The sequence below is a fragment of the Mesoplodon bidens genome (assembly GCF_964165515.1).
Source record: "Mesoplodon bidens genome assembly, chromosome: 17".
NCBI classification, from domain to species: domain Eukaryota; kingdom Metazoa; phylum Chordata; class Mammalia; order Artiodactyla; family Ziphiidae; genus Mesoplodon; species Mesoplodon bidens.
The window spans coordinates 17,857,730-17,885,680 of NC_138174.1; the positions used below are offsets into that span (position 1 = coordinate 17,857,730).

Here is a 27,951-nt window from a genome sequence, read left to right on the forward strand (position 1 = left end):
TCATCACTGTTTGTTTGCTCTTTAGTTCTTCTAGGTCCTTGTTAAACGTTTCTTGTATTTTCTCCATTCTGTTTCCAAGATTTTGGGTCATCTGTACTATCATTATTCTGAGTTCTTTTTCAGGTAGACTGCCTATTTCCTCTTCATTTGTTAGGTCTGGTGGGTTTTTACCTTGTTCCTTCATCTGCTGTGTGTTTCTCTATCTCCTCATTTTGCTTAACTTACTGTGATTGGGGTTTCCATTTTGTAGGCTGCAGGTTCATAGTTCCCGTTTTTTTTTTTTGGTGTCTGCCCCCAGTGGCTAAGGTTGGTTCAGTGGGTTGTGTAGGCTTCCTGGTGGAGGGGACTAGTGCCTGTGTTCTGGTGGATGAGGCTGGATCTTGTCTTTCTGGTGGGCAGGACCACATCTGGTGGTATGTTTTGGGGTGTCTGTGGCCTTATTATGATTTTAGGCAGCCTCTCTGCTAATGGGTCGGGTTGTGTTCCTGTCTTGCTAGTTGTTTGGCGTAGGGTGTCCAGGACTGTAGCTTGTTGGTCGTTGAGTGGAGCTGGGTCTTAGCATTGAGATGGAGATCTCTGGGAGGCTTTCGCCATTTGATATTACGTGGAGCCGGGAGGTCACTTGTGGACCAGTGTCCTGAACTTGGCTCTCCCATCTCAGAGGCACAGCCCTGACGCCTGGCTGGAGCACCAAGAGCTGGTCATACACACGGCTCAGAATAAAAGGGAGAAAAAAAAAAGAACGAAAGAAAGAAGAAAATAGAATAAAATAGTTATTAAAATAAAAAAATAATTATTAAAAAAAATTTTAAGTATTAAAAGAAAAGAAAGAAAGAAAGAAAGAAGAGAGCCATCAAACCAAAAAACAAATCCACCAATGATAACAAGCGCTAAAAACTATACTAAAAAAACAGACAAGCAAACAAAAAAAATAATGGACAGAACCCTAGGACACATGGTAAAAGCAAAGCTATACAGACAAAATCACACACAGAGCATACGCCTACACACTCACAAAAAGAGAAAAAGGGAAATATATATATATATATATATATATGTATGTATGTATGTATGTATGTATGTATGTATGTATGTATGTATGTATGTATCTCCTTGCTCCCTAAGTCCACCTCCTCAATTTGGGATGATTTGTTGTGTATCCAGGTATTCCACAGATGCAGGGTACATCACGTTGATTGTGGAGATTTAATCCGCTGCGAGAGATTTCCCTTTCTCTTCTTTGTTCGCACAGCTCCCGGGTTTCAGCTTTGGGTTTGGCCCCGCCTCTGCGTGTAGGTCTCCTGAGAGCGTCTGTTCTTCGCTCAGACAGGACGGGGTTAAAGGAGCAGCTGATTCGGGGGCTCTGGCTCACTCAGGCCAGGGGGAGGGAGGGGCACGGATGCGGGGAGAGCCTGCGGCGGCAGGAGGCAGCATGACATTGCACCAGCCTGAGGCGCGCCGTATGTTCACCCGGGGAAGTTGTCCCTGGATCCTGGGACCCTGGCAGTGGCGGGCTACACAGGCTCCCGGGAGGGGAGGTGGGGATAGTGACCTGTGCTCGCACACAGGCTTCTTGGTGGCGGCAGGAGCTGCCTTAGCGTCTCATGCCCGTCTCTGGGGTCCACGCTGATAGCCGTGGCTCGCGCACGTCTCTGGAGCTCCTTTAAGCGGCGCTTTTAATCCCCTCTCCTTGCGTTCCACGAAACAGAGGGAAGAAAAAGTCTCTTGTCTCTTCGGCAGCTCCAGACTTTTTCCCGGACTCCCTCCCGGCTAGCTGTGGTGCACTAGCCCCCTTCAGGCTGTGTTCACGCCGCCAACCCCAGTCCTCTCCCTGGGATCCGACCTCCGAAGCCCGAGCCTCAGCTCCCAGCCTCCGCCCGCCCCGGTGGGTGAGCAGACAAGCCTCTCGGGCTGGTGAGTGCCGGTTGGCACCCATCCTCTGTGCGGGAATCTCTCCGCTTTGCCCTCCGCACCCCTGTGGCTGTGCTCTCCTCCGTGGCTCCAAAGCTTCCCCCCTCCGCCCCCGCAGTCTCCGCCTGCGAAGTGGCTTCCTAGTGTGTGGAAACCTTTCCTCCTTCACGGCTCCCTCCCACTGGTGCAGGTCCCGTCCCTATTCTTTTGTCTCTGTTTTTTCTTTTTTTTTTTTTGCCCTACCCAGGTACGTGGGGAGTTTCTTGCCTTTTGGGAGGTCTGAGGTCTTCTGCACAGCATTCAGTAGATGTTCTGTAGGAGCTGTTCCACGTGTAGATGTATTTCTGATGTATTTGTGGGGAGGAAGATGATCTCCACGTCTTACTCCTCCGCCATCTTGAAGCTCCTCGGTATCCAGATATTTTGACAAACGTTATTCTGGGTGTTTCTGTGAGGGTGTTTTTGGATGAGGTTAGTATTTAAATTGGTAAAGCAGAGTGCCCTCCCTAACATGGGTGGGCTTCATCCCATCAATTGAAGGCCTGACTAGAACAAAAAAACTGGCCTTTCCTCAAGTCAGCAAGAAATCCTTCTGCCTGACTACCTTCAAACTGGGACATTGGCTTTGTACTGCCCTCGGACTTGAACTGAAACAGTGACCTTTCCTGGGTCTCAAGCTTGCTGACCTTCAGACTAGATCGCCACCATTGGTTCTCCCTGTTTTCAGGCCTCTGGACTTAGAACTACATTAGCTTTCTTGGGTCTCTAGCTTGCTGACGACTCACCCTGCAGATGGTGGGACATGTCAGCCCTTCATAATTGCATAAGCCAATCCCTTATGATAAATCTCTTTAGATAGATAGATAGATCTAGGTAGATAGCTAGACCTATATATACATATAGATTTAGATATAGATATAATCTCCCAGTGGTTCTGTTTCTTGCAGAACCTTAGTATAAACTTAGAAATGGTGCCTAATTAAAAGCCTAGGGAATAGCACCCATAATGACCCACTGTCCATTATTTAGGGTGTGGGTAGACAGCCCTTGTACTTCTGCAGACCAAAATTCAGTCTGTTTTCTAACATCATGAAGAAGGATGTTCCTTAGCAATAGGGATAGCTGTCTATGTAGCCACATCTCAGAAATGACGTGTTTTTCTGTTGTTCCTCATTTCCACAAAATTTGAATGCCTGCTGGGGTACTTGCATCTTGCTGTGCTAGATGCAAACAAAATGGATGGCCCTTGTCCTCTCAGAGCTTATGGAATAGCAGAGTTTTTCTCCTATTGTTTCATTTGGAGAATAATAGGTACTAATATCACTCTCAATGTGAAACCCATATGAGAAATTTCTTTTGCAGATCAGTGCTGGGAGAAGCTTAATTTCTCCTAAAAAAATTGGTCTATTTCTCTCTGGCAGCAAGAACAATAGAAATGTTTCTCCTTTTCACTTTGGCTGCTTGGTAACTCAGAATCACATTAAGCTCTATAATAACAACAAAAGATGGTCTGCATATAGACATTCTTATTGACCCTGATCCAAATTCAAGGTAAATTATATATATTTTACCATTTAATGAATGTTTTTGTTGTAATTGACCTAAAATCTTTTGTATAAGGAGGAAGTATGTAAATACTTCAAAAAATTTTAATACAAGTAAAATTATTTCCTTTGAAATGGAAAAGATACTCTAGGGAAATATCATTTGTCCTTTATAACACTAAGCACAATTTGTAGCTGTTTTGTCTTTCTCTGTCTCTAGTACCTGGCATGTTTGCCTGGTTTGTAGGAGCTATTATGGAATATTTGTTAATATTGAATGAATGGAAGAATGATTCTATCCTTTCAGTTTATAGTAGTATCAGTCATTTACATTTTAAGCCTAAAATTGCTCGGATATCTAAAATGTCAGTTCTTTTTCTATGTCAGACAGTCTTTTAAAACAAAATTTATTTAAATTGTATATTTCCACAATCATTGCAAAACATAACATTTATATATCTAAAAGGAAGAAAAATTACCTAGAGATAATTATTGTTAGTATCCTTTTTTTTTTTTTGCAGTACGCGGGCCTCTCGTTGTGGCCTCTCCCATTGCGGAGCACGGGCCCTGGACGCGCAGGCTCAGCGCCCATGGCTCACGGGCCCAGCCGCTCCGCAGCATGTGGGATCTTCCCGGACCGGGGCACAAACCCGTGTCCCCTGCATCGGCAGGTGGACTCTCAACCACTGCGCCACCAGGGAAACCCTATTGTTAGTATTCTTAGTAGTCTTCCAGGGACTTCCCTGGTGGTCCAGTGGGTAAGACTCCGTGCTCCCAATGCAGGGGACCTGGGTTGGGGGAACTAGATCCTGCGTGCATGCCACAACTAAAAAAAAAAAAAAAAAAAGCTCCCACATGCCACAACAAAGATCCCATGTGCAGCAAGTAAGACCCAGCACAGCCTAGATAAATAATCTTCCAGAATTTATATGAAAACATATATCCAGATAAATATTTTTTTCAGAATTCTCTTTACAAAAATGGGATCATATTATTCATTCTTTGTTACTTTTTTCATTTAACTATGTCCAGTGACCATACAGATCAGACTACTGAACTACCTCATATTTTTAAATAACTGCATAGGATTCCATTATACTTTATGTAATCTATTTAACCGATCCCTAATTGTTGGACTTACAGGCTCTTCCCAGTTGCTGGCAATTATATAGAATGCTCTCTGTACATTTTCATTCACTTGTCTTAAGTATTTACACAGGATGAATCTTGGAAGTAGAATTACTGGCCCTAAGGGAAGCCAGTTTTTAAAGATTTCAGAAAGATGGTACCCATTTATATTCCCATTAGCTACTTTCTCACACTCATCCAGTACGAGGTATCGATATTGTATCAGATACCTCTTTTGCGTCCTCTCAGATCTTATTGGCTTCATCGGACCCTTGACAATATGCTCTAGTCCTGCCACCATGACAGCGACCAACTCCAGCTTCGCTGGTGCCCAACCAGGCAGCACCTGCTCCCACCTCCTGCCCCAGGCCCCTTGGATGCCACTTGGGTGTGAGATCCTGGGGACCCACTCAGCTCCCACACACCTACCCACAGGCTGAACCTTTGACGGTGGTATTTGGGAACTACAGGATAAATTCTTCTTCCGTCCTCCCCCAAGATGAAATCCCCAAAGAAGCAGTAGTTCATAAAATCTCTAGAAAAATGTAAGGTTGAGACATCAGTTAGCTTGTTACTAAGCAGCCTTACTGAGTTACTAATCCCAGTAATGCACCCTCATATCTGATTCATCCTTCTCCTTTGTCCCATTTCCCATTTCCCTTCCTCTGCCTCCTTGGGATAGCAATCCCCATAATAGTAGTAGAACAAAGCATGATACTTTCTGTGGGACCCGGGTCAAAATATCCTTTTCCCATAGAATGAATATACCATAATTGAACCAACCGTGCAGCCTTCAGTTTTGGGGTTTTTTTTTTAATTTTTTTTAATTTTTGGCTGCCTTGGGTCTTTGTTGCTGTGCGCAGGCTTTCTCTAGTTGCAGCGAGCTGGGGCTACTCTTTGTTGCAGTGCGTGAGCTTCTCACTGCAGTGGCTTCTCTTATTGTGGAGCACGGGCTCTAGGCGTGAGGGCTTCCGTAGTTGTGGCTCGCGGGCTCTAGAGCTCAGGCTCAGTAGTTGTGGCGCATGGGCTCAGTAGTTATGGTGCACGGGCTTAGTTGCTCCGTGGCAGGTGGGATCTTCTCGGACCAAGGCTCAAACCCATGTCCCCTGCATTGGCAGGCAGATTCTTAACCACTGTGCCACCAGGGAAGCCCCTATAGTGCTTTTGAATAGCCAACGAAGCGAACTCATTACCCTTTTTCAAACACGTTACTATATATCCTTCCAGATGAACTTTAGATTCATTTTGCCAAGTTCTGAAATTTGGTATTTTGGTTTGGGATTTTCTTAAACGTATAGATTAATTTGAGATTAAATGATATCTTTGCAATACTGAGTCTCTTCTAAGAATTGAGTGGATCTCAGTTTGTTTAAATAAATCTTCTCTTATAGTCTCTTAAAATTTACTTCTCAGTATTTTATATTTTTATTGCTACTATGAGATTTTTCTCCCTTGTATTCTAACAGACTATTGTTGTGATAAGTGAAAATTGCTGGGTTATATCTATATCTATATAGTAACCAGCCACTTTTCTAAATTCTCTTTTTCCCCCTCCAGCTTTATTGAGTTATAATTTATATACAATAAAATTCACCCATTTTGTATACGGTCTGATGAATTTTGGTGATTACATATAGAGTTATGCAACCAACCACCATCACAGTAACAGTATAGAACATTTTCATCTTTTTGGAAGTCTTCTTATGCCCCTTTGTAGATGATCCCAGCCCTGACCTGTGGCCCCAGGAAACACTAATCTGATTTGTTGTCACTAAAGTTTTGCCATTTCTAGAATTTCATATAAATGAAATCATACAGTATGTAGTCTTTCATTTAGCATGATCTGCTGACTGGTATCCTAGTGTATGGCTATATCCCAATTTATTTATCCATTTACCAGTTAACACTGGGGTTGTTTCTAGTTTTGGGCTGTTATAAATAATGCAGCTGTGGGTATCTACTTCTAAGTCTTTGTGTGGGCATATATATTATTTCTCCTGTGTAAATGCCTACGAGTGGGATTCTTTAACTAGAGTAGAAACTGCCAAACTGTTTTCCAAACTGGCTCTACCATTTTCCATTCCCACCAGCAATACTTGAGCATTCCAGTTGCTCCACATTCTCACCAGCATTTAGTGTCTTAGTCTGATAGGGTTGATATAACAAAAATATCACCGACTGGGTGGCTTAAACAACAGACATTTATTTCTCATGTTCTTGAGACTCGGAAGTCCAGCCTCTACCCATATCCATGTGGGTTGAATATGGGTTGAATTGTGTCCCTACCAAAAAAACCCATGTTGGGGTCCTAACCCCCATGACCTCAGAATGTGGCCCTATTTAGAGATCTGGTCTTTACAGGTGTAATTAACTTAAAATGAAGTCATTAGGGAAAAAATGAGGTCATTAGCATGGTTCCTCATCTAATAACGACTGGTGTCTTTATAAAAGGGGGGAATTTGGGGCTTCCCTGGTGGCGCAGTGGTTGCGAGTCCGCCTGCCGATGCAGGGGACACGGGTTCGTGCCCCGGTCTGGGAAGATCCCACGTGACGCGGAGTGGCTGGGCCTGTGAGCCATGGCCACTGAGCCTGTGCATCCGGAGCCTGTGCTCCACAATGGGAGAGGCCACAACAGTGAGAGGCCCACGTACTGCAAAAATAAATAAATAAATAAAAAATAAAAGGGGGGAATTTGGATGTAGGGACATATACACGGGGAGGACACTATGTGAACATGAAGCCATAGATCAGAGTGATGCTTCTACAAGCCAAGGAATGCCAAAGTTTGCCGTCAAGCCCCTAGAAGGTATAGAAGGAGGGGCATGGAACAGAGTCTCCCTTGCAGCCCTTGGAAGAAATCAACCCTGCTGACACCTTCATCCTGGACATCCAGCCTCCGGAACTGTGAGACAATAAGTATTTGTGGTTTTAAGCCACCCAGTTTGTGGTACTTTTTTGTGGCAGCCCAACCAAATTAATACACCATGTTTCCTGGTAACTTGAGTTCATTCATAATGTTGATTTGTTCTTGGCCTCTCCTGACCTCTCCTACATATTAATTTTCAGAATCTGATTGGATTCATTCCCTGTTTCTGAATTTGTGTTGCAGAGAGTAAGAATTTCACGAGCCCAGCTCATCTGTGTCTGAGTGTAGCATTTTGGATAGGCTGCTTTGTAGGCCAGGCCCCAGCCTATGCATTGTCTTCCTCCTTGTCCCTTCTGATCCTCTGATCCAGTCACCTACAGCCAAAGGAGTGGCTGTCACAGTGTAGAACACGGTCCAGCCCATGGGAACTGGGGGTGGAGTCATGCTGGGCACTGCGTGCATCATGACCCACACATCTAAAGGAGCACCCAGGGACTTCCTGGTGATCCAGTGGTTAAGACTCTGCACTTGCAATGCAGGGGATGCGGGTTCAATCCCCAATCAAGGAACTAAGATCCCACATGTCCTGTGGCCAAAAGATATTAAGAAAATAAAATAAAGGAATGCCCAGGGGCTTCCCTGGTGGCGCAGTGGTTGAGAGTCCACCTGCCGATGCAGGGGACACAGGTTCGTGCCCCGGTCCGGGAAGATCCCACATGCCACAGAGCGGCTGGGCCCGTGAGCCATGGCCGCTGAGCCTGCACGTCCAGAGCCTGTGCTCCGCAACGGGAGAGGCCACAACAGTGAGAGGCCCGCGTACCAAAAGATAAAATAAAATAAAATAAAGGAATGCCCAGTACTGTGTGTGGAAAGTGAGAAAGCCGCCATAGTCAAGCAAGGGCCTTTAGGAGCCAAATAGGCCAGCCTCCCCCTTGTATAGGAATTTTACTGATAGTCCAGACAGATGTTGGGTCATCCACCCTTTGCTTGAAAACTTTGTCAGTGCCGTCTTTCCAAAATAGAATAGCTCTAGTTACAAGAAAATGTTTCCTTATGTTGAGCTAAAATTAGCCTCCTTATGACTTCTACTTCTAGGGTCCTACTCGTGCCCTCTTGTGTAACCCAAAGGGAAGTTGAATCTCGTGTCTATGAAACAGCTCCACTGTTTCTCACGACATGGTTTCCTGGTGCTTCTCTGTCCTGTCACTCACCCTCACACACGCCACAGGCTGCCTTTCAAGGGCGGTGCTGGTTACGCAGGGCTTTTACAGAGGAGGTCTGACTGTTATTCAAGAAGCCTGGGGCAGAGTGGGCAGGTGGGAAGAGTATGGGCTTTAGGGTCCAACGATGTGCTGGTGCAGCTGGCCCAGCCATTTCCCACCTGTGAAACCTTGGGCAGCACCCCTTTCCCTGCTGAAAACCTTTCTGTCATGCGGAGGGGAAGGAAGGACTATATGTGCATTATGGAATATATGTGCATTAAACGTGTGTGAGAAGTACAGGCTGAGGAGTCTTTGCAGAGCATGTACAGAAAAGTCAAGATTCTCACTACAGTGGTTTCCCCCTTTATTGCATAGTAAAAATGTACAACTAATTATTTCATAGTTTGCTAAGACTCGTATTTTGCATTAAACCCTTTTGGCAGCAAAGAGAAATGAAAAGCAAAATGTATGTTTACAAAAAAAAAAAGGAGGGCTTCCCTGCTGATGCAGTGGTTGAGAGTCTGCCTGCTGATGCAGGGGACACGGGTTCGTGCCCCGGTCCGGGAGGATCCCACATGCCGCGGAGCGGCTGGGCCCGTGAGCCGTGGCCGCTGAGCCTGCGCGTCCGGAGCCTGTGCTCCGCAACGGGAGAGGCCGCAACAGCGAGAGGCCCGCGTAACGCAAAAAAAAAAAAAGTACGAAAGGACTTTTTTCTGTCTTGATTTCTTTATTGTGTTAATCCTTCAGGCTGCTATAACAAAATACCACAGACTGGGTGGCTTATAAACAACAGAAATTTATTTCTCACAGTTCTGGAGGCTGGAAGTCCGAGATCAGGACACCAGCATGGTCAGGTGAGAACCTGCTTCCTGGTTCATAGCTGGCACCTGGGTGGATGGGACTAGGGGTCTCTCAGGAGCCTCTTTTATAAGGCATTGATCCCATTCATGATGGTTCCACCCTCAAGGCTTAAGCACCTCCTAATACCATCATCTTTCGGGGGAAAGATTTCAACATGAATTTGGGGGCCATGTCTATAAAGTATGGAAATAATATTTTCTTCAAATGGTTGTTATAGGATTAAATAAAGCTTTGTAATTTAGGTCCGTGCTTCTCAAACTTGACTGTGCATAGTAATCACCTGGGGATCTTTTTATAATGTAGATTCTGACTCCATAGGTCTGGGATAGGGTCTGGGATTCTGCATTTGTCACAAGCTCCCAGGAGGTGCTCGTGCTGTGGTTTGTGGACCACATTTGAATAGCAAGGATGTAGGGCACTGGCACAGTGCCTGGCATTTAGCAGAGTTCAGTAAATGTTAATTCTTCCTCTGTCCCTTTTGTGACCCCTCCTCGCCATACCCTTTAGTTGGATTAACTTTTAATTTTCATCCCATCCCTATGTAATAATGTGGTAATACACATGTCCAATTAAGATGAGCCTTGGAAGGTTTCAAATCTCTAAGAAGTAACAACTGCCTCAGCAGAGAAGCGTATATTCTTAAAACGGGAGAAATATTCTTTAAGTCCTAAGTCAAACACTAAGCTGCTATGTTGTAGGAACAATAGGACTTGTGTGGCTGTATGATTCCTGAAGTACACAAAAGGGCCAGCATGGTCCATTGTTAATGTCAGGCGACAGCCCATCTGCTAGGACAGGTTCCGTCAAATGGAAGTCGTCATCTCATTAAGTGGATGACAGCTGGGCGGCATATATTTATGAAGCCACTAAAGCCTTGTCATTGAGGTACTGTAGGAGGCTGAAGCAGCTGATCCTTCCAGAAACAATGATGTATGCTGTTGCCATGATATGGAAAAATCAAGTCTGATTAGACTGAGATTTTGTGAGTCAGATCAGAAAATGCTAATAAATTTTGACAGGATTTATGTACTGATTCTATTCTTATTCCACTTTTTTCTCCTACTCTTAATGCATGTTGCACTGTTTTTCTGGTTCTTCATCCAAACGCACTTAAAAAAAAACTTGCAAATATATTTAAGTATAAATTCAGCCTTTACAAATATAAACACAAATTACAAAACAGAAAATGTATGTTCTCTTTTGTTTCTATAAAGCCTTTTTGCTGCTAAATTTTTCTTTAAGGGTGAAATGAGTAAACTGAGCATTCTCTACAAAATGGTCATTGAATATAGATAGTAGAAGCTTGCCCAGCTCAAGCACTTTTTTTTTTTTATTCTGACCTTTGACTTGTAGCTGTCTTAAAGTCTATAAAATCCGTTGTTAGAATTACATGTCTGGAATACCTTAAGTGAAAAATGAGACTGACCTCTGTTACTTAATTTATTTGCCATGATACATTTTAGCTTTTAAGCTGATTTTGTTGGCAACTTAATTAGATAGGTGTAGTTTGGTCACATTTTAGAACATCTAGTATGAACTTTCCTATGTTTTTTAAACCAAAATTCCTGATACACAGAACTTAAAAAATTTTTAAGTCAATAAACATTGTGGAATTTTCCTTATCACCCTCTAGGTTAACAGTAGAAAAACTAATGGCAGGGAGAAAGTATTTGTAGCTACATAATAACATATACATGAAAAATTTCTTGAAGGCTACTGTGGAGCTCAACAGTGGAATCTCAGGAGGATGAGATTGGGGGTCAGGAGAGAGACTTTGACCTTTCACTTTATAGCCTTTCGTAAATTTTTTTTAACTTTCAGCATGTATCCCTTTCATATTTTTTACTAGTTAAAATAGTAAATGTACACCACCAGAAGGGATGTCAGAAGAGTAAAGAAAAATCTGATGGAAAGTTAGCATGCCGTGGGTGTTGGGAGCACCGACATTGGGTAGGACAGGTGAGCTGTGACAGGAAAAGAGCCCTTATCAGCGTGATTTGTAAAGGCCCACTCTGCGCAGCTTCTCTGCAGACTTAACTGGACAACAAGAGAGAATTCTCTCAGCATGTCACCCAGAGCCGGACACCAGGGCTGGCATTGTGATGGCTGGTCGTTCACCAGAAGGGCATAGGTAATTTGAAAACGGAGTGTGAATAATGAGAGCTTTTTTCCCTTTCTTTCTTTGGTCATGACCATCGGCTCTCCTTACTTTTTATCCCTTTTGTGCAAGTGTCCGTGTGTCCGTGTACGTGTGTCTGTGTGTGTGTAGGACACTGTGGGGCTGGCAGAAGGTGAGCAGGTTTGCCCTGTGGTTTACTGAGGCTGGAGTAATCTGGAGACTCGTAGCAGTGACTGTTGAAACACTGGTTTGTTTGATATTAAAGTGCATCCGAAGGGGAAAAGGACAGCGAACGGCTTACTTCTGTGCTGTGCGCGCTCTGCATGCAGTGTGCTGCGCCCCTCATCTGGTTTCACCTCGGCTGTGCTAGCCCCGGCTGATCCAGACCCAACACCCAGGCTGCGTGGGGTCTAGAGGGGATCCTGGGAGAGCTGAGGCTCAGGCTGTGGAGTCCCAGGTACTCCTGACTGTGGTCCGGGGGCCCCACTTGTGTGTTAGAAGCGTAAAGGCCGAGGGCCTCTGGGACCACGGGGTCCTGAGTCAGGAGTCCAGAAACGCGAGGGGCAACAGTTCTTTTCTGACAAGGTGCTATATATCTTTTTTTGTTTGTTTGTTTGGTTTTTTTTTGCGGTACGCGGGCCTCTCACGTAGCGGAGCACAGGCTCCGAATGCGCAGGCTCAGCGGCCATGGCTCACGGGCCCAGCCGCTCCGCGGCATGTGGGACCTTCCCCGACGGGGGCACGAACCCGTGTCCCCTGCATCGGCAGGCGGACTCTCAACCACTGCGCCACCAGGGAAGCCCCTATATATCTTTTTAAAATTCAGTTTTACTGTGAAAAATTTCAAACATTCACAAATGTAGAGAGAATAGTATAATGAATAGGTTTGGCGTTTTCAAATTTTGCTGCACTTGCTTTTTCTTCTTCTCCCTCCCTCCCCCCTTTTCTTTTGTTATTGCTCAAGTACTTTCAAGGGAATCCAGACCTCCTGTCATTTTGCTCCTACGTCCTTAGTAAGCCTATCTCTGAAAAGTCACGTTGTGCTTCTTAGGGGACAGGTGTCTGCCTCTCAGACGATGGTAGGAATTACTACAATAATAGCACAGGAATTCTTGAAGACATCCTCACACCCAGCCAGTCATTCAGGGGGTCTACCCTGGAGGTCGTCACGAGCTTGCTCTTCCCGGGGCTGACGAGCACTGGCAGGTGTAGGATGCACAGCCCGTTCCCACTGGAGAGGCTGGGGCTTAAACAGGCTCTGACCCCACAGTCCTCCATGGGGCCCCTCCCTCCACATCTGACCCTCTCCTAACAGGCACCCACACGGGCCGCTGCTCATCGACCTCACCAGTGAGGTCAGTGGAGCAAGTGCTGCACTCAGGGCTTCCAGTCAGTAAGAGGCACTCTGAAAAGGTGAAGATGGGGATCTAGTCTAACTCTGCTCATTCCTCTTTCATTCATACATCAGACATCTGTTGAGAGCTTTCCTCTGTTCCTTTATGTTGATTAGGGAATTGAAGCTCAGCGAGGTCGAGGTAGCAGGGACTGTAAGAAATAAAACCTACTGTCCTTGTGTTTGCTCAAGCTCACCGAGCTCTCCAGCGCGCAGCACAGGGTTCTCACCCGTACACTGGTTCAAGCCCTGCGTCCCAGTTATAGCAACACCCTACCGATGGCCTTTGCTGCTTACCAAGCTCCTTTCATCTGATGCTTAAAATCTCCAGGTAGCGGTTGAGCTCAAACATGAATTTTAGTTCCGGTTGGCTAGTTCTTCACCATACACTATGATTAAAGACTTTTGGAGCTGATAATCTTCCAAGTTTATTCTGCAAGTTAATATAAACTTCGTGTTCCAGAGCCTAGAAATAATTTTAAGGGGGGAAGAAAAAGTGCTTTATGGCTCACTTGATATAAAATGTGAATTCATGGGAGGAACTAAGTCTGTTTCCATTCTCTAGAATTCTACAGATAATTTTGGCCCTCGGCAAATAGCAACTAATGTTTCCAGTGACTTCCATCTCAGGCCTGTTTGGTTAGAAGAGATCTGTTTCAGAAGCCCCCAAAGAATCTTTAGGCTCATAAGAGCTGGTCTCATTCTGAAGCTGGACCACTGCCTTGTGCCCCTGATTTGCTCAGTTTCGCATTGAGTCTACTACTGGTGGAGATTCAGCAGCAGATAGTGGTGGGCTTGTGTTTGTCAATTTACGTTTCTCATGGTGAGTTCCTTACAGGATAAGATCAGACCAAGCCTAGAATCACAGAACCTTCCAGATATGGAACATCAGTTCCCTGGAACCCTGATATTGACACCTTACCCCTTTTCACTTTGTTCTTTTCCTGGCTTTAAATTGAATGTCCTTCCTGTGGTGCAACATACCAGGACTTGATGGTGTAGGGAAGGGTTAGAAGCCCTTAGAGTTGTTTTGGGGGAAGAATCAAGTAGTTGCTAATGCTAACGGTACATGGCCTATGTTATGAAGGAAAGCCAACTGTGTGTGCATCTGTTCGGCGCCCTTTTTACATAAAGCACAAGGGCAGCGTTCCTGTGAAGACCCATTGCACCATCCAGGTCTACACTGACCCACCGGACCTGCCCCAAGTCTGTGGCCATCCTATTTCTCCTTTCACACAAGAGCATTTTCTCCATATAGCGAATGTTTTACCCAAAGACCTTTGAAAACCATGTGTCTGGACCCATTTCATCTCTGTTATAGCTAAGAAAAAACTGCAGACAGAGAAATTAGGAGACCCGGCCAATTCTACGTGATTCGAGGATAGCTGTACAAAGTTTGCACATTCAGCTTAGAATTGTCTGTTAAAGCTCACCATCCATGTATTCCAGGTAAATTTCATTAATCAACACCTGGTCCTGCAATTGAGCTTTGCTAGAAGGAGAAACGGACAGAAAAATAAACCATTATTGTGCAGTCTGGTAAGTGAGTGGTAGAATTGTGTCCGGGTAAAGAGGTAGCACAGTGGAGAGAAGTCACTGGGGTTTTAAAGACTGCAGAGGTGGGCTTACCTGATGGTGCAGTGGTTAAGAATCCGCCTGCCAGTGCAGGTGACACGGCTTCAAGCCCTGGTCTGGGAAGATTCTACATGCCACAGAGCAACTAAGCCCGTGAGCCACAACTACTGAGCCTGCGCTCTAGAGCCCATGAGCCACAACTACTGAGCCCACGTGCCACAACTACTGAAGCCCACGCACCTAGAGCCCTTGCTCCGCAACAAGAGAAGCCACCACAATGAGAAGCCCGCGCACTGCAGCGAAGAGTAGCCCCTGCTGGCCGCAACTAGAGAAAAGCCCGCGCACAGCAACAAAGACCCAGTGCAGCCAAAAATAAATTAATAAATTAATAAATTAAAAATAAATAAATAAAGACTGCAGAGGAGTTTATCAGGTGACAAGAGAGTAAAGGCACTCAAGATTCGCTGCAGACCCCTTGCTCCCCATGATGGCCTGGCAGATCTTGCCCTTTGATGGTGGCCCCCACTCTGCTGTGCCAAATGCTTTGACTTTAGCAGAATAATTGGTTAATCATGCCCATGGGGCAGCCTAGCCCATCAAGTTCAAGTACCAAGTGGTGATCTCTCCACTGAAAAACATTTATATTCTTAACAACAAATAAACAGTTAAAAATGGGCAAAAGATTTGAACAGACATTTCTCCAAAGAAGATAATACAAATGGCCAATAAGCCATAAGATCCGTAGTCATTAGGGAAATGCAAATCAAAACCACAATGAGATACCACTTTACACCCATTAGGATGTCCATTATAAAAAACAGCAACAGCAAAGGAAAATAACGAGTGTTGGCAGGGATGTGGAGAAATTTGGAACTCTGGTGTACTGCTGTTGGGAATGCAAAATGGTGCAGCCACTGTGGGAGCTAGCATGAGGGTTCCTCAAAAAGTAAAACAGGAACTTCCCTGGCAGTCCAGCGGTTAAGACTCCATGCTTCCGATGCAGGGGGCACGGGTTCGATCCCTGGTCGGGGAACTAAGATCCCAAATGCCACGTGGCCAAAAAATAAATAAAATACATAAAAAATTAAAAAAAAAAATTTTTAAAGGTCAAATCAAAAAAAAAAGTAAAACATAGAATTACCATATGATACAGCAATTCCACTTCTACCTAAATACCCAAAGGAACTAAAACTAGGGACTCAAACGGATACTTGCACACCAGTATTCATAGCAGCTTATTCATGGTAGCCGAAAGGTAGAAACAACCTACCTAGATGTTCGTCAGCAGATGAATAGATAAACAAAGTGTGGTGTATACATACAATAGAATATTATTCAGTCTGAAACAGACATGAAATTGTGACACATACTACAACATGGATGTACCTCGAGGATATTATCCTAAGTGAAATGTCAGACACAAAAGACAAATGAGGTACTTAGAGTAGTCAGAGTCCTAGAGGCAGAGATAAGGTGGTGGCCACCGGCGGCTGGGGGGAAGACGGAGTGGGAAGTTATCATTTAATGGGGACAGAGTTTCAGTTTGGGGAGATGAAAAAGTTCTGGAGATGGACAGTGGTGATGGCTGCACAACAGTGTGAATGTACTTAATATCTCTGAATTGAATACTTAAAATGGGGTAAAATGGTAAATTTTATGCTATGTATATTTTACCGTGATTTTTAAAATCCATAATATTTACATACTTTTTGGTGGGGGGAAAGCCAGGCACGTGTACTCTAGGTGGAAGAGCAGCTTGTACGCAGGCCTAGAGGCCCGCCTCCTCCTGGAAGTCTTCCCTTACTGTCCCAGCCACTGCTCCCTCATCTCCCTCCAGTCGTTATTGAGCAGAATGTCAATGTAGCACAACTAGGTAACAAGCTGTCTGAGGCCAGGGCCCAGCTTACTCTAAAAAAAAAAGTCCTGACAATTTTCTTTAATGTTATTAATTAGTAATGTTACTCTTTCTTCCATGTCTCTCTTTCTACCTGTCTGGTTTTTTTTAATAAATTTTTTTAGAAATAATTGACTTTACGGTCAATTTAGAGATTGATGTACAGTTGTTAAAAAATAACAGAGATCCCTTGTGCACTTTGTCCAGTTTCCTACAATGGTAATGTTTTTCAAAACTATAGTATAATATCACAACCAGGACACTGACATTGACAATTCACTGACCTTAATCAGATTTCCTTAGTTTTGCTTGCACTTATGTGTGTGTGTGTGTGTGTGAGTGTGCATGTGTGTGTGTGTGTTAAGTTCTACGCCATTGTACTGACCAGGTAGGCTCGTGTATTCAACCACAGCAGTCAGATACCGAACAGTTTTAACACCATGAAGATCCCTAGTGTTTTTCTTTTGTAACTACCTGCACTTCCCCTCCCTCCACCCCCTAACCTGAAAACCACTAATATGTCCTCCGTTTCTAAAATTTATCATTTCAAAAAGTGTTATATAAGTGGAATTATAGAGTACATAACCTTTCGGGGTTGACTTTTTCACTCAGCATGATTCCCTGGAGATCCATCCAAGGTATTGAGTGTGTCAGTAGCTGGTTCTTTCTTATTGCTGGGGAGTAGTCCAAGGTATAAATGTACCATGGTCTATTTAACCATATACCTTTTGAAGTACATTTGGTTTTTAGCTATTACCAAAAAAGCTGCTGACAACGTTTATGTACATGTTTTTGTGTGAACATAAGTTTTTATTTTTCTGGGATAAATGCAATTGCTAGATCATATGGTAATTGCATGTTAGTTTTAAGAACCTGCCAAACTCAGGTTTTCCAGGGAGGCTGTTCCATTTTCATCCTACCAGAAATGTATGAGTGATCCATTTTCTCCACATCCTCATCAGCATTTGGTACTGCCGCTATTTTTTATTTTAGACATTCTGACAGATAGATAATAATATCTCATTGTGGTTTATTTATTTATTTTTGGCTGTTTTGGGTCTTTGTTGCTGTGCACAGGCTTTTTCTAGTTGCGGCGAGCAGGGGCTACTCTTCGTTGTGGTTGCTTCTCTTGTCGCGGAACACGGGATCTAGGCGTGTGGGCTTCAGTAGTTGTGGCATGCAGACTCTGTAGATGTGGCTCGCGGGCTCTAGAGCGCAGGCTCAGTACTTGTGGCGCACAGGCTTAGTTGCTCCGCAGCATGTGGGATCTTCCCGGACCAGGGCTCGAACCTATATCCCCTGCATTGGCAAGCGGATTCTCAACCACTGCGCCACCAGGGAAGTCCTCTCGTGGTTTTAATTGGCATTTCCCTGGTGGCTAACAATGTTGAACATCTTTTCATATGTTTATTTGCTACTTGTATATTCACTTTGGTGAAATGTCTCTTCATTTCTTTTGCCCATTTTCTAATTTAATTGGGTTTGTGTTTTCTTTTAACTCATTCCCTCCACCCTTCCTTTTATTTCTTATTCTTTTAGTAAGCATTTATTATCATGTCCCATCTATCAGGCATCTGGAATACAGAAACAAAGGCAAAGACTTACCCGAAAGAACTGATGGTTTTGAGGAGGAGACAAATATGCAGGATTCTGTTCAGGAAAGACATCTACCTCCTATCAAGAGAATTAGTGAAGGCTTGGTTTCCTGGAGGAGGTAACATCTGATCAGCATTTGGAGGGTAGATATGTTCATTATACTTTATATGCTATACTGCCTTTACACTTAGAGTAGTAATATAGTAAGAAATATATAGTGCCTTCTAAAAGCCCCACAGGGCACCTTTCTTTCTAAGTAATTCATTACGTGGACTTGTCATTAAATCAAGGTTAGCAGACACTGAACACAAAATATCACCCTGGGTTCTTGAGGGTTCTAAGACAGAGAAGACAACATCCCAGGCCCCCAAGATGTATGATCTAATGGGGACTGGAGATCCACCACCAGCAGACAGTTGATTACAGAAACACAAATTTAGTATCAAGGGAGAGTGAGAAATTAATTTTTACCAGGAAGTTTGGGAAGGTTTCTTGGAAAAAGGAGGGTTTGAGCTGGGATTTGAAAAAGGAGTAGAACTCCAACAGGTAGATGTAAAAGGGAACAAATTTGGTATACACTCCTGGGTTCCTGCATGTTATAGATTCCAGGTTTCCATCTTGCTCTTACCCAGGGAATTGCTTCTGAGGAAGGATTCTAGACTGGATGTCTGTGTCCATGTTTGGCTCCAGTTGAAGAGGTTGCTAGTGGAAGTCACATCTAGTTTTAGGATGAGATCAACGATCTAATTTTGGGAAGTCCTTCATCTCACAGATAGATATCCTGAGGCCTAGAGAGGATCAAATTCAGTTCAGTCTTGTGGCCCCTACTGGCCAATCAGTGGATGTGTTTTGTCTAGAAAGTTCCCAGGTCATGCCAGGGGAGTGGTGTGGATTTCCTATGGCTCTGCTAAAAATAAAAAGATCAATTGGTGAAAATAAGGAGTTGCAGAGTGGATGGGGAGTACTTCTTGTTTAAAAACATTGTTTATCTCACATGTAATTTTTAAAAATCTCCTTTAAGGAATATAATTTTTACATATGCTCTGAAATAAACCACTTACCAATTAAGTAACTTACAGAGTGTCAGGAAAAGAGAAGATAAACCAGCTTCAAAGCCTCTGTTCAGCAAAGATTGGAAAGGATAAGAAGCTGGAAGATGTATTAATGAGATGGGGAGAAAGTCAGGTTTCTTCTCTCAATTAGAGAAAAAGAAAGGCAATTACAAACTGTAGCATAAACAAAAATATCTTATAACAAAGTCATGGCCCAGATATGAAGCAAACTAAAATGTAGAATAAAACGAATAAAATAAAATGTAGCCTGATTTTGAGAAATGTGTGAGTGTAAGAAAAAATATTCCATTTGCCACATTCTTCTTAAGTGACAAAAATACTGGATTTGTAGAGGAAGAAGTTGTGGCCCATTGCAGTGAACACTATTTACATAATCACCATATTGTAAATGCTGTTGATTGAATGGAAATGCAGTCAGTTTCAACAACATACAAGCAAAGTGGACAGAGGTTGAGAGTTGGAAATGGGGAGGAGAGAGGGAGAGAGGATGGTGGGTGTTCTCATGCTTGTCTGATATCGTAAGAAGTCCAAATACTACACAACATTGATGAATGGGTAAGCTGAGGCTTTAATTTTTACTTTTTTTTTTTTTTTTTTTGGCCACACCATGCACCTTGCAGGATCTTAGTTCCCTGACCAGGGACTGAACCCACATCCTCGGCAGTGAAAGCGAGGAGTCCTAACCACTGGACCGCCAGGGAATTCCCCAAAGTTTACTACATAAGTTACACATTTGGATAACTAATAGAAGAATTAAAGAGAATTCATATAGGAGCTTCCCTGGTGGTCCAGTGGGTAAGACTCCAAGCTCCCAATGCAGGGGGCCCGGGTTCAGTCCCTGGTCAGGGAACTAGATCCCTCATGCCACAACTAAGAGTTCGCATGCCACAACTAAAGATCCTGCATGCCGCAACTAAGACCCGGCACAGCCAAAATAAATAAATAAATAAATAATTTTTTTTGGAAAAAAGAGAATTCATAAAGCTAGTAAAGGGATTCAGAACATGCTCCTCCAAAACATACCACTTTGACATATTGATTATTTTGAACTGAAGGCAATTGAGAAACTGTAGATGCAGGAAGGGCTCTCTGACCTCCCTCTTTCTACCTAAAATCAGGTCTTTGAACTTCCCATGAGAAAGGTGCCCTCCCTTTACCAGGAAGAAAAGAACATTCTTATCACTGGGGGCTGGGCGTCAATGCTGAAATGGTCCTGTATAAATAAACCTACCAAAATAACCCTTGTCTTCCATTACTTTCTCCCCATGTATCTCCTAGTCACTTTCCCACAATTTACTGTCCTCAGCTCAAGCCCCTTTGTCTTGTCACACCCCTGCAGTTTATTGTTCTTTGTGTAAAAAGGCATATAAGTTTTGGGGCCTAACAGCTTATTCAGGTCTTCATTTTCCCTTCAAAGACTCCCATGTACATGTAAAAATATTAAATAAGATATGTATGCTTTTCTTTTTAATCTGTTTATGTCGGTTAATTCTTAGGCCAACTACAGAACCTAAGAGGGTAGAAGGAAGTTTTCCCTCCCCTCCTATCAAAAATTGGAAGAAGGGAAGGGGAGGGGAAACAGCGTAAATTAGACTGTAATTTTTCAGGACGGGCTGTCAGTTGATAATGTCTAAAGAAATAGTAATATAAGTATATTACGTGTTATGAAAATAGTTGCCAGAACTACAGACAGAAGTGGTTCAATGTGGTGCCTCTGGGAAGTTGTACTAGAAGTGACCTTAGGGATCAGGCAGAGACACAATTTTGATGTCACATAAGTGACTGTTTTGGTAAAAAGAAATGAGAAGGGCTGTATTGACCAGGAACAAAATTTGTTCAAAGTATAATTGCAGCTATTTCATTACCTTAAATTTTAAATATAGCCTGTAAGCATTCCTCATTTTCCTAAATTTGCCCTTGTGCAGGAAAAAGAACTAGTTCAGCTCTGATATAGATATAGATATAGATATAGATATAGATTTTTTTTATTTTTTTTTGCGGTACGCAGGCCTCTCAACTCTTGTGGCCTCTCCCGTTGCGGAGCACAGGCTCCGGACATGCAGGCTCAGCGGCCATGGCTCCCGGGCCCAGCCACTCCGCGGCATGTGGGATCTTCCCGGACTGGGGCATGAACCCGCGTCCCCTGCATCAGCAGGCGGACTCCCAACCACTGCACCACCAGGGAAGCCCTCTGATATAGATATTTGAATGCCACTTTTGTTAAGAGAGATCTTGGATGTTTTTGAGGTGAGACAAAATGAAGTACTGTGAGGTACTTCTCAACGGTGTAAAATCCCTGGATTAATCCAGAGTTTAGCTTATTTAATATGCCGTTTAAGCTCTTTTATCGTGCAAAATCTTCAACTTATTTTTTCCCCATCAGAGCACACCTCTGGTTTTATAATGCCGATCATTGAAAACTGACATTTATTATATAAACATTCCCTTTGGACATATCCATTTCCAAGGTCAGGGAGCCAGGCTCCAGGAACCCAGGCACGCACACCGGGACTGTGTGGTGTGGGGCAGGGCAGGGGACGCTGGCCACACTGTGGTGCCATCCTGTGGTTGTGATGCTAAATTAGAGCATGTTTTTGTTTTCTTCTCTCTAGGAAGGCCCTTTTGTCTACTTGTCTTTGGTAGGAAACATCACAGATTCTGATGCCTTGATCGCTTCATTGTGTAAGTAATTTAAAACGTTTGCATTTGCCATGTTTGAGGGATTAATTGCAAGTATGGCTGTCAATTAAATGAGTACCAGTACCCCATGCTGTATGATTCTATTTACATGAAATGTCCAGAATAGGCAAATCTGTAGAGGTAAATTATAGATTAGTGGTTGCCTGGGTGTGTGGGGAAGGGGCGGGATCATAGGCCAGAAATGGGGAGTGACTGATAATGGGTACAAGTTTCTTTTTTGGGGTAGAAACATTATAAAATTACATGATGTGTGGTGATTCAGATCTGAGAATATACTAAAACTTGTTGAATTATACACTTTAAACAGATTTAAAAAAACAGGTCTGGCACGTGAATTATATCTCAATAAAGCTATAATTTCAAATTTTTGTTTGTTTTTATTTATTTAATTTATTTATTTTTGGCTGCACTGGGTCTTTGTTGCTGTGCGTGGGCTTTCTCTAGTTGTGGCAAGCAGGTGCCACTCTTCATTGCGGTACGTGGGCTAATGGCAGTGGCTTCTCTTGTCGCGGAGCATGGGCTCTAGGTGTGCGGGCTTCAGTAGTTGTGGCTCGCGGGCTCAGTAGTTGTGGCTCACAGGGTCAGTAGTTGTGGCTCACGGGCTCTAAAGCACAGGCTCAGTAGTTGTGGTGCACCGGCTTAGTTGCTCCGTAGCATGTGGGATCTTCCCCGACCAGGGCTCGAACCCGTGTCCCCCTGCATTGGCAGGCGGATTCTTAACCACTGCACCACCAGGGAAGCCCTGTAATTTCCAATGTTTATAGTGAGTGCAGATTGAGGAGTTTGCAGTATTTAAACTGGGTGTTTTCCATATTTTTATTATTAACTTTCATATATATATATACATATATATATATATACATATATATATATATATATATACATATATATATGGTCTTGTAGATAATTTCCAGAAATCTTCCTGCTCTGCAGAGATGTTAACTAGTTTTCCGTATCTTCATCATGTTGCTGTAAATCAATCAACATTCAGTCAGTCAGTATCGACTACCTCCAGTGTGTCAGTACTGACACATAAATGAGCTGTGCAGCATCTGGGTTCTTTGCCACCATTATAGAGCTACCTTGTGCAGGATAACTTCTTTCAGATTTTGCATCTGAAAATCTGCATTGTTTATCTCATTTCTTCCACAATTCTGAAATCGTGTCCTCCAGCCAGGATCTGGACTCCTGTTCACCACTAGTGTTGTAAAACTCTTCTAGAGCATTGAGTCAGCTACAATTAGTGCTTCCCAAAGCAAAACACGTGTTATCTTTGATGTCCATTAGGTCCTAGCCATGGTAGCTCAGGGCACCTGAGTGCCACATCTTGAGGCCACCTGCTCAGTTCCACGGGCTAAGGAAAATGCAGCTGTGCACCTTTTTGGCGAGTCTGCCGGATTAAACTGTGCTTGAGAATTGCTAGGGAAGTCTGGGGTTGAGGATTCCAGTTCAAGTCGCTGTCCTCCTACCCAGGCTGCCCTGCTCAGCCTCAGAGAAATCAAACAGCCCAGATTTGGCTCAGTCCCATGAAATGCAAATATCTAATTCGATCTTGATCAGTCATCTTCAGTCTACATTTTCACCTTTAAAAAAATGAAAACTCAGGCTTCCCTAGTGGTGTAGTGGTTAAGAATCCTCCTACCAATGCAGGGAATGCGGGTTCGAGCCCTGGTCCGGGAGGATCCCACATGCCTCGGAGCAACTAAGCCCGTGTGCCACAACTACTGATCTTGCACTCTAGAGCCCACGAGCCACAACTACTGAGCCCATGTGCCACAACTACTGAAGCCCACACACCGAGAGCCCATGCTCCACAACAAGAGAGAGGCCTGTGCACCGCAACAAAGAGTAGCTCCCGCTCGCTGCAACTAAGAAGAAAGCCTGCATGCAGCAACGAAGACCCAATGCAGCAAAAAATAAATAAATAAATAAATAAATAAATAAATAAATAAATAAATAAATAATTTTTTTTTTTAAGTGAAAACTTATTTAATGGAGGTACCCTTTATTAGTGTGAAAGTGAAAATCCAGTAGATAATGTCAAGTAGTGCTTCTTGGACTTTAAACTACACAGATTGCTTGGGGTTCTTGTTAAAATGCAGATTCTAATTCAGAGTGTCTGGGGTAGGGCCTCCCAGATATTGATCTGTGGACTCTCCTTTGATTCAGCAGGATGTAGAACTTGTTAAAGATGGTAAGGAAGACTTTATTCAAGAGGGACTATGGCAATGGGAGAGAGATTGGGCTCAACTAAATACAAGGACAGGTGGAGACTCATAGGCAAGGAGCAGGGTTGGGGGTCAGTGGATGGAAAATTACTGAGAAGAAACATCAGGGCTGTGAGACTCTTGATAGACTGACTCAACAGGATCCTTGCTGAAGACAGGTCAGGGTATTAAGATATAGAGGGTGGGAGATGAGGAATTTGATCAGATACCAAGATTATCTACACTCCCATGTTCATAGCAGCAGTATCTACAATAGCCAAGACATGGAAACAACTTATGTGTCCATTGACAGATGAGTGGATAAATAAGTTGTGGTGTATATATACAATGGAATATTATTCAGCCATAAATAGAAGGAAATCCTGCCATTTGTGACAACATGGATGGACCTTGCAGACATTATGCTAAGTGAAATAAGCTAGACAGAAAAAAACAAAAACTGTAATATCTCATATGTGGAATCTAAAAAACAAACAAACAACCCAAACTCATAGAAAAAGAGATCAGATTTGTGGTTACCAGAAGCGAGGACTGTGGAGTGGAGGAATTGGATGAAGATGTTCTAAAGGTACAAACTTCTGGACTTCCCTGGTGGCGCAGTGGTTAAGAATCTGCCTGCCAGTGCAGGGGACACAGGTTCGAGCCCTGGTCTGGGAAGATCCCACATGCTGCAGAGCAACTAAGCCCGCGAGCCACGACTACTGAAGCCCACATGCCTAGAGCCTGTGCTCCACAACAAGAGAAGCCACCGCAATGAGAAGCCCACGTACCGCAATGAGAAGCCCACGTACCGCAATGGAGAGTAGCCCCCGCTCACCACAACTAGAGAAAGCCCGCGCACAGCAACGAAGCCAAAAATAAATAAATTTATTAAAAAAAAAAAGGTACAAACTTCTAGTTCTATGATAAATAAGTATTAGGGGGCTTCCCTGGTGGCGCAGTGGTTGAGAGTCCGCCTGCCGATGTAGGGGACGTGGGTTCGTGCCCCGGTCCGGGGAGATCCCACATGCCGCGGAGCGGCTAGGCCCGTGAGCCATGGCCGCTGAGCCTGCACGTCCGGAGCCTGTGCTCCGCAACGAGAGAGGCCACAACAGTGAGAGGCCCGCGTACCGCAAAAAAAAATAATAATAATAATAAGTACTAGGGATGTAATGTACGACATAATTAACACTACTGTATGGCATATTTGAAAGTTGTTAAGAGAATAAATCCTAAGAGTTCTCACTACAAGGAAAAAACCATTTTTTCTTTTTCTTTTTTTTGTATCTATATGACATGATGGATGTCATTAAATTTATTGCAGTAATCATTTCACAATATATGTAAGTCAGTTCATTATGCTGTATACCTTAAACTTACACAGTGCTGTATGTCAGTAATATCTCAGTAAAACTGGGGGTTGGGGGAGTGATCAGATACCAAGAGTGAAGGATTTTCACTAAACTTACGCAGCAGGATTCTTGCTGAAACTGGACTAAGTGGGCCAAGCTCAGAGCCCAAGGTCGAGACCGTTTGGAGAAGAGGGCTTGGAGGAGGCTGCCTTGAGTTTGGTCAAGAAGAGTTGGGCCCCTAATCTCCGCTCTGTGGCCAAGGGCACAGCCGTGGCTTGGCTACTGGAAACCTCCAGCCCTTTGTGTGCATCTTTCCCTCTAAACCTCTGCCTGAGCCTGGCAGTCAGTCACAAAATAAAGGATGAGGGTCACATCATTAGGTTTGTTAATGCTCTGTTTGCCCTTTCGCTGTTGTAGGTGTTTAACCTGCAAAGAGTTGGTCAAGGTTAAGCAGTAGATGAGGAGATGCCAGAGGCTTGATACATGGGGGCCAGAAGATAGCAGGGCCTGCTTCCAGTGCCTGTCCCCACCCACCCTGCCCCCCACTTTCACTTACACACATGCTGTCTCCTTCAGCTTTGCTGAATTTCCTGCAGTTTCAGACACACCGAGCGCTCTCAGCCCCAGGCCTTTGCTCAAACTCCTCCCAGAAATACCCTCTCCCTCCGCTCGCCTCTTGTGATGTAAGCCCTGAGATTTTTTTTTTTCATGCAAATGTGCTTTATTTCTGTAATTTAGAAGAGACCTTTTGATTTAGGGAATGGGAGCTGTGTTTCAGTTCATACATATCATCACACACTTCCCCAAGGTGGGGGGCAATTGACAGGCCACACGGGGGTCCTGTTATATGACACCCTCATCCAACTGGCCCTCGAGACTGGACCAGGTCCCCTTCAGGACAGAAATGAATGCTGGGCTGGCCACTGATCTTGCCTGGTGGTCACCCTCACCTTCATCCCAATCCAAAGCCTTGATTTCTGACACTGTGGAAAGTACGGGACTAAGAGAAAGGCCTGAGATTAAGATCCAAGATTACGTGTGCCTTGACGTCTGGTAAAATCCAGAAGGGCTCAGATGTCGTAAGAGCCAGGCCCCTCTGCACCCTGCTTCCTCATATAAGGTCCCTAGACAAGCAGCCCTCCTGGTCTCTGGGGCCAGCACAGTGCCTGCATACCCCTGAGGAGCCGTCTTCAGTTCCCTGCCAGCCGTCAGAATTACTCAGACAGTCCTATCACATCCTGCTGCGGGGACCAGGGGTCACCCGCCCTGGTGTTACTGCAGAGCCCCCCTCCCACAGTCCCTCCTCGTTCACTCCAGTCCCTAGGGCAGCCCCATGCGGCGCAGTGTGCTTCTGCCTGAGCCTGCGAGTGTTCTGACTATGGAACGGCCATCAACCTCACCTGCCCAATGTCACCTGTTGTGCGTTGAGCCACCACATAAGCCCAGGGCGGGAACCCTTCCCTCACGTCTAGGGTGAAGAGGAAGCGATCAGAATACCTCATCTCCTAGCTTGGGCAGTGCCTTTTCTCCATGTCCCTATTCTCTGTCCCCGTCACTTATTGCATGGTTTGAGCTCGCTACAGTATGAACCACCAGCAGCAGACTTTGTGTCCTGGTCACTGCTGCATTCTTGAGAGCTAGCATAGAGGCGTCTATACGCTACAAAAAAATTGTTGAATTAAAGAATGAATGAAGGGGACTTCCTTGGCGGTCCAGTGGTTAGACCCTGTACTTCTAATGCAGGGGGCATGGGTTCGATCCCTGGTCAGGGAACTAAGATCTCACATGCCACGCGGCCAATAAATAAATAAATAAATAAATAAATTTTTTTGAAAGAATGGGGTTATTTTTGTGAATGTCTAAACACCCACTAATCTCTTAGCTCCTAAAGCATTGACCTTTTACTTGTGATATTTTCTTAGATTTTGGCTGCACTAGGTAGTATATTTCACCTATTGTATCTATGTGTTTTTTTTTTTTAATTTAATTAATTTATTTTTGACTGCATTGGGTCTTTGTTGCTGCGTGCGGGCTTTCTCTGGTTGCGGTGAGTGGGGGCTACTCTTCGTTGCGGTGCATGGGCTTCTCATTGCGGTGGCTTCTCTTGTTGCAGAGCTTGGACTCTAGGCACGTGGACTTCAGTAGCTGTGGCGTGCAGGCTCAGTAGTTGTGGCTTGCAGGGTCTAGAGCACAGGCTCAGTAGTTGTGGCACATGGGCTTAGTTGCTCCGCAGCATGTGGGATCTTCCCAGACCAGGGCTCGAACCTGTGTCCCCTGCATTGGCAGGCAGTTTCTTAACCACTGAGCCACCAGGGAAGCCCTGTATCTATGTTTAAATTTATAGGGAAAACTTTTACTTTCACTATGATGTTGTTTTCCAGTTAGGTCATGGCAGGCAGTCGGCTAAGAACAGGCTGGACGGCTCTGCCTGGTCTGCCAGTTGCGTCTGGCCTTTCACAGAATCTCCGCTCAGCGTGTGTCTGTGTGTTATCTCATTAAATAGCTAATCCTGTTTACTGGCCTGTCCTTT

General features: G+C 44.2%; 1 protein-coding gene across 1 annotated transcript in view; it reads left to right on the plus strand.

The window, feature by feature from the left end:
* The window catches only part of EBPL (EBP like), a 43,504-nt gene that overhangs the window by 12,034 nt on the left and 3,519 nt on the right, over positions 1-27,951 (plus strand). The window contains exon 2 of the mRNA XM_081214600.1: positions 21,775-21,844. Within this exon, the coding sequence (XP_081070726.1) occupies positions 21,775-21,844 (70 nt within the window). The remainder of the gene's footprint in view (positions 1-21,774; positions 21,845-27,951) is intronic.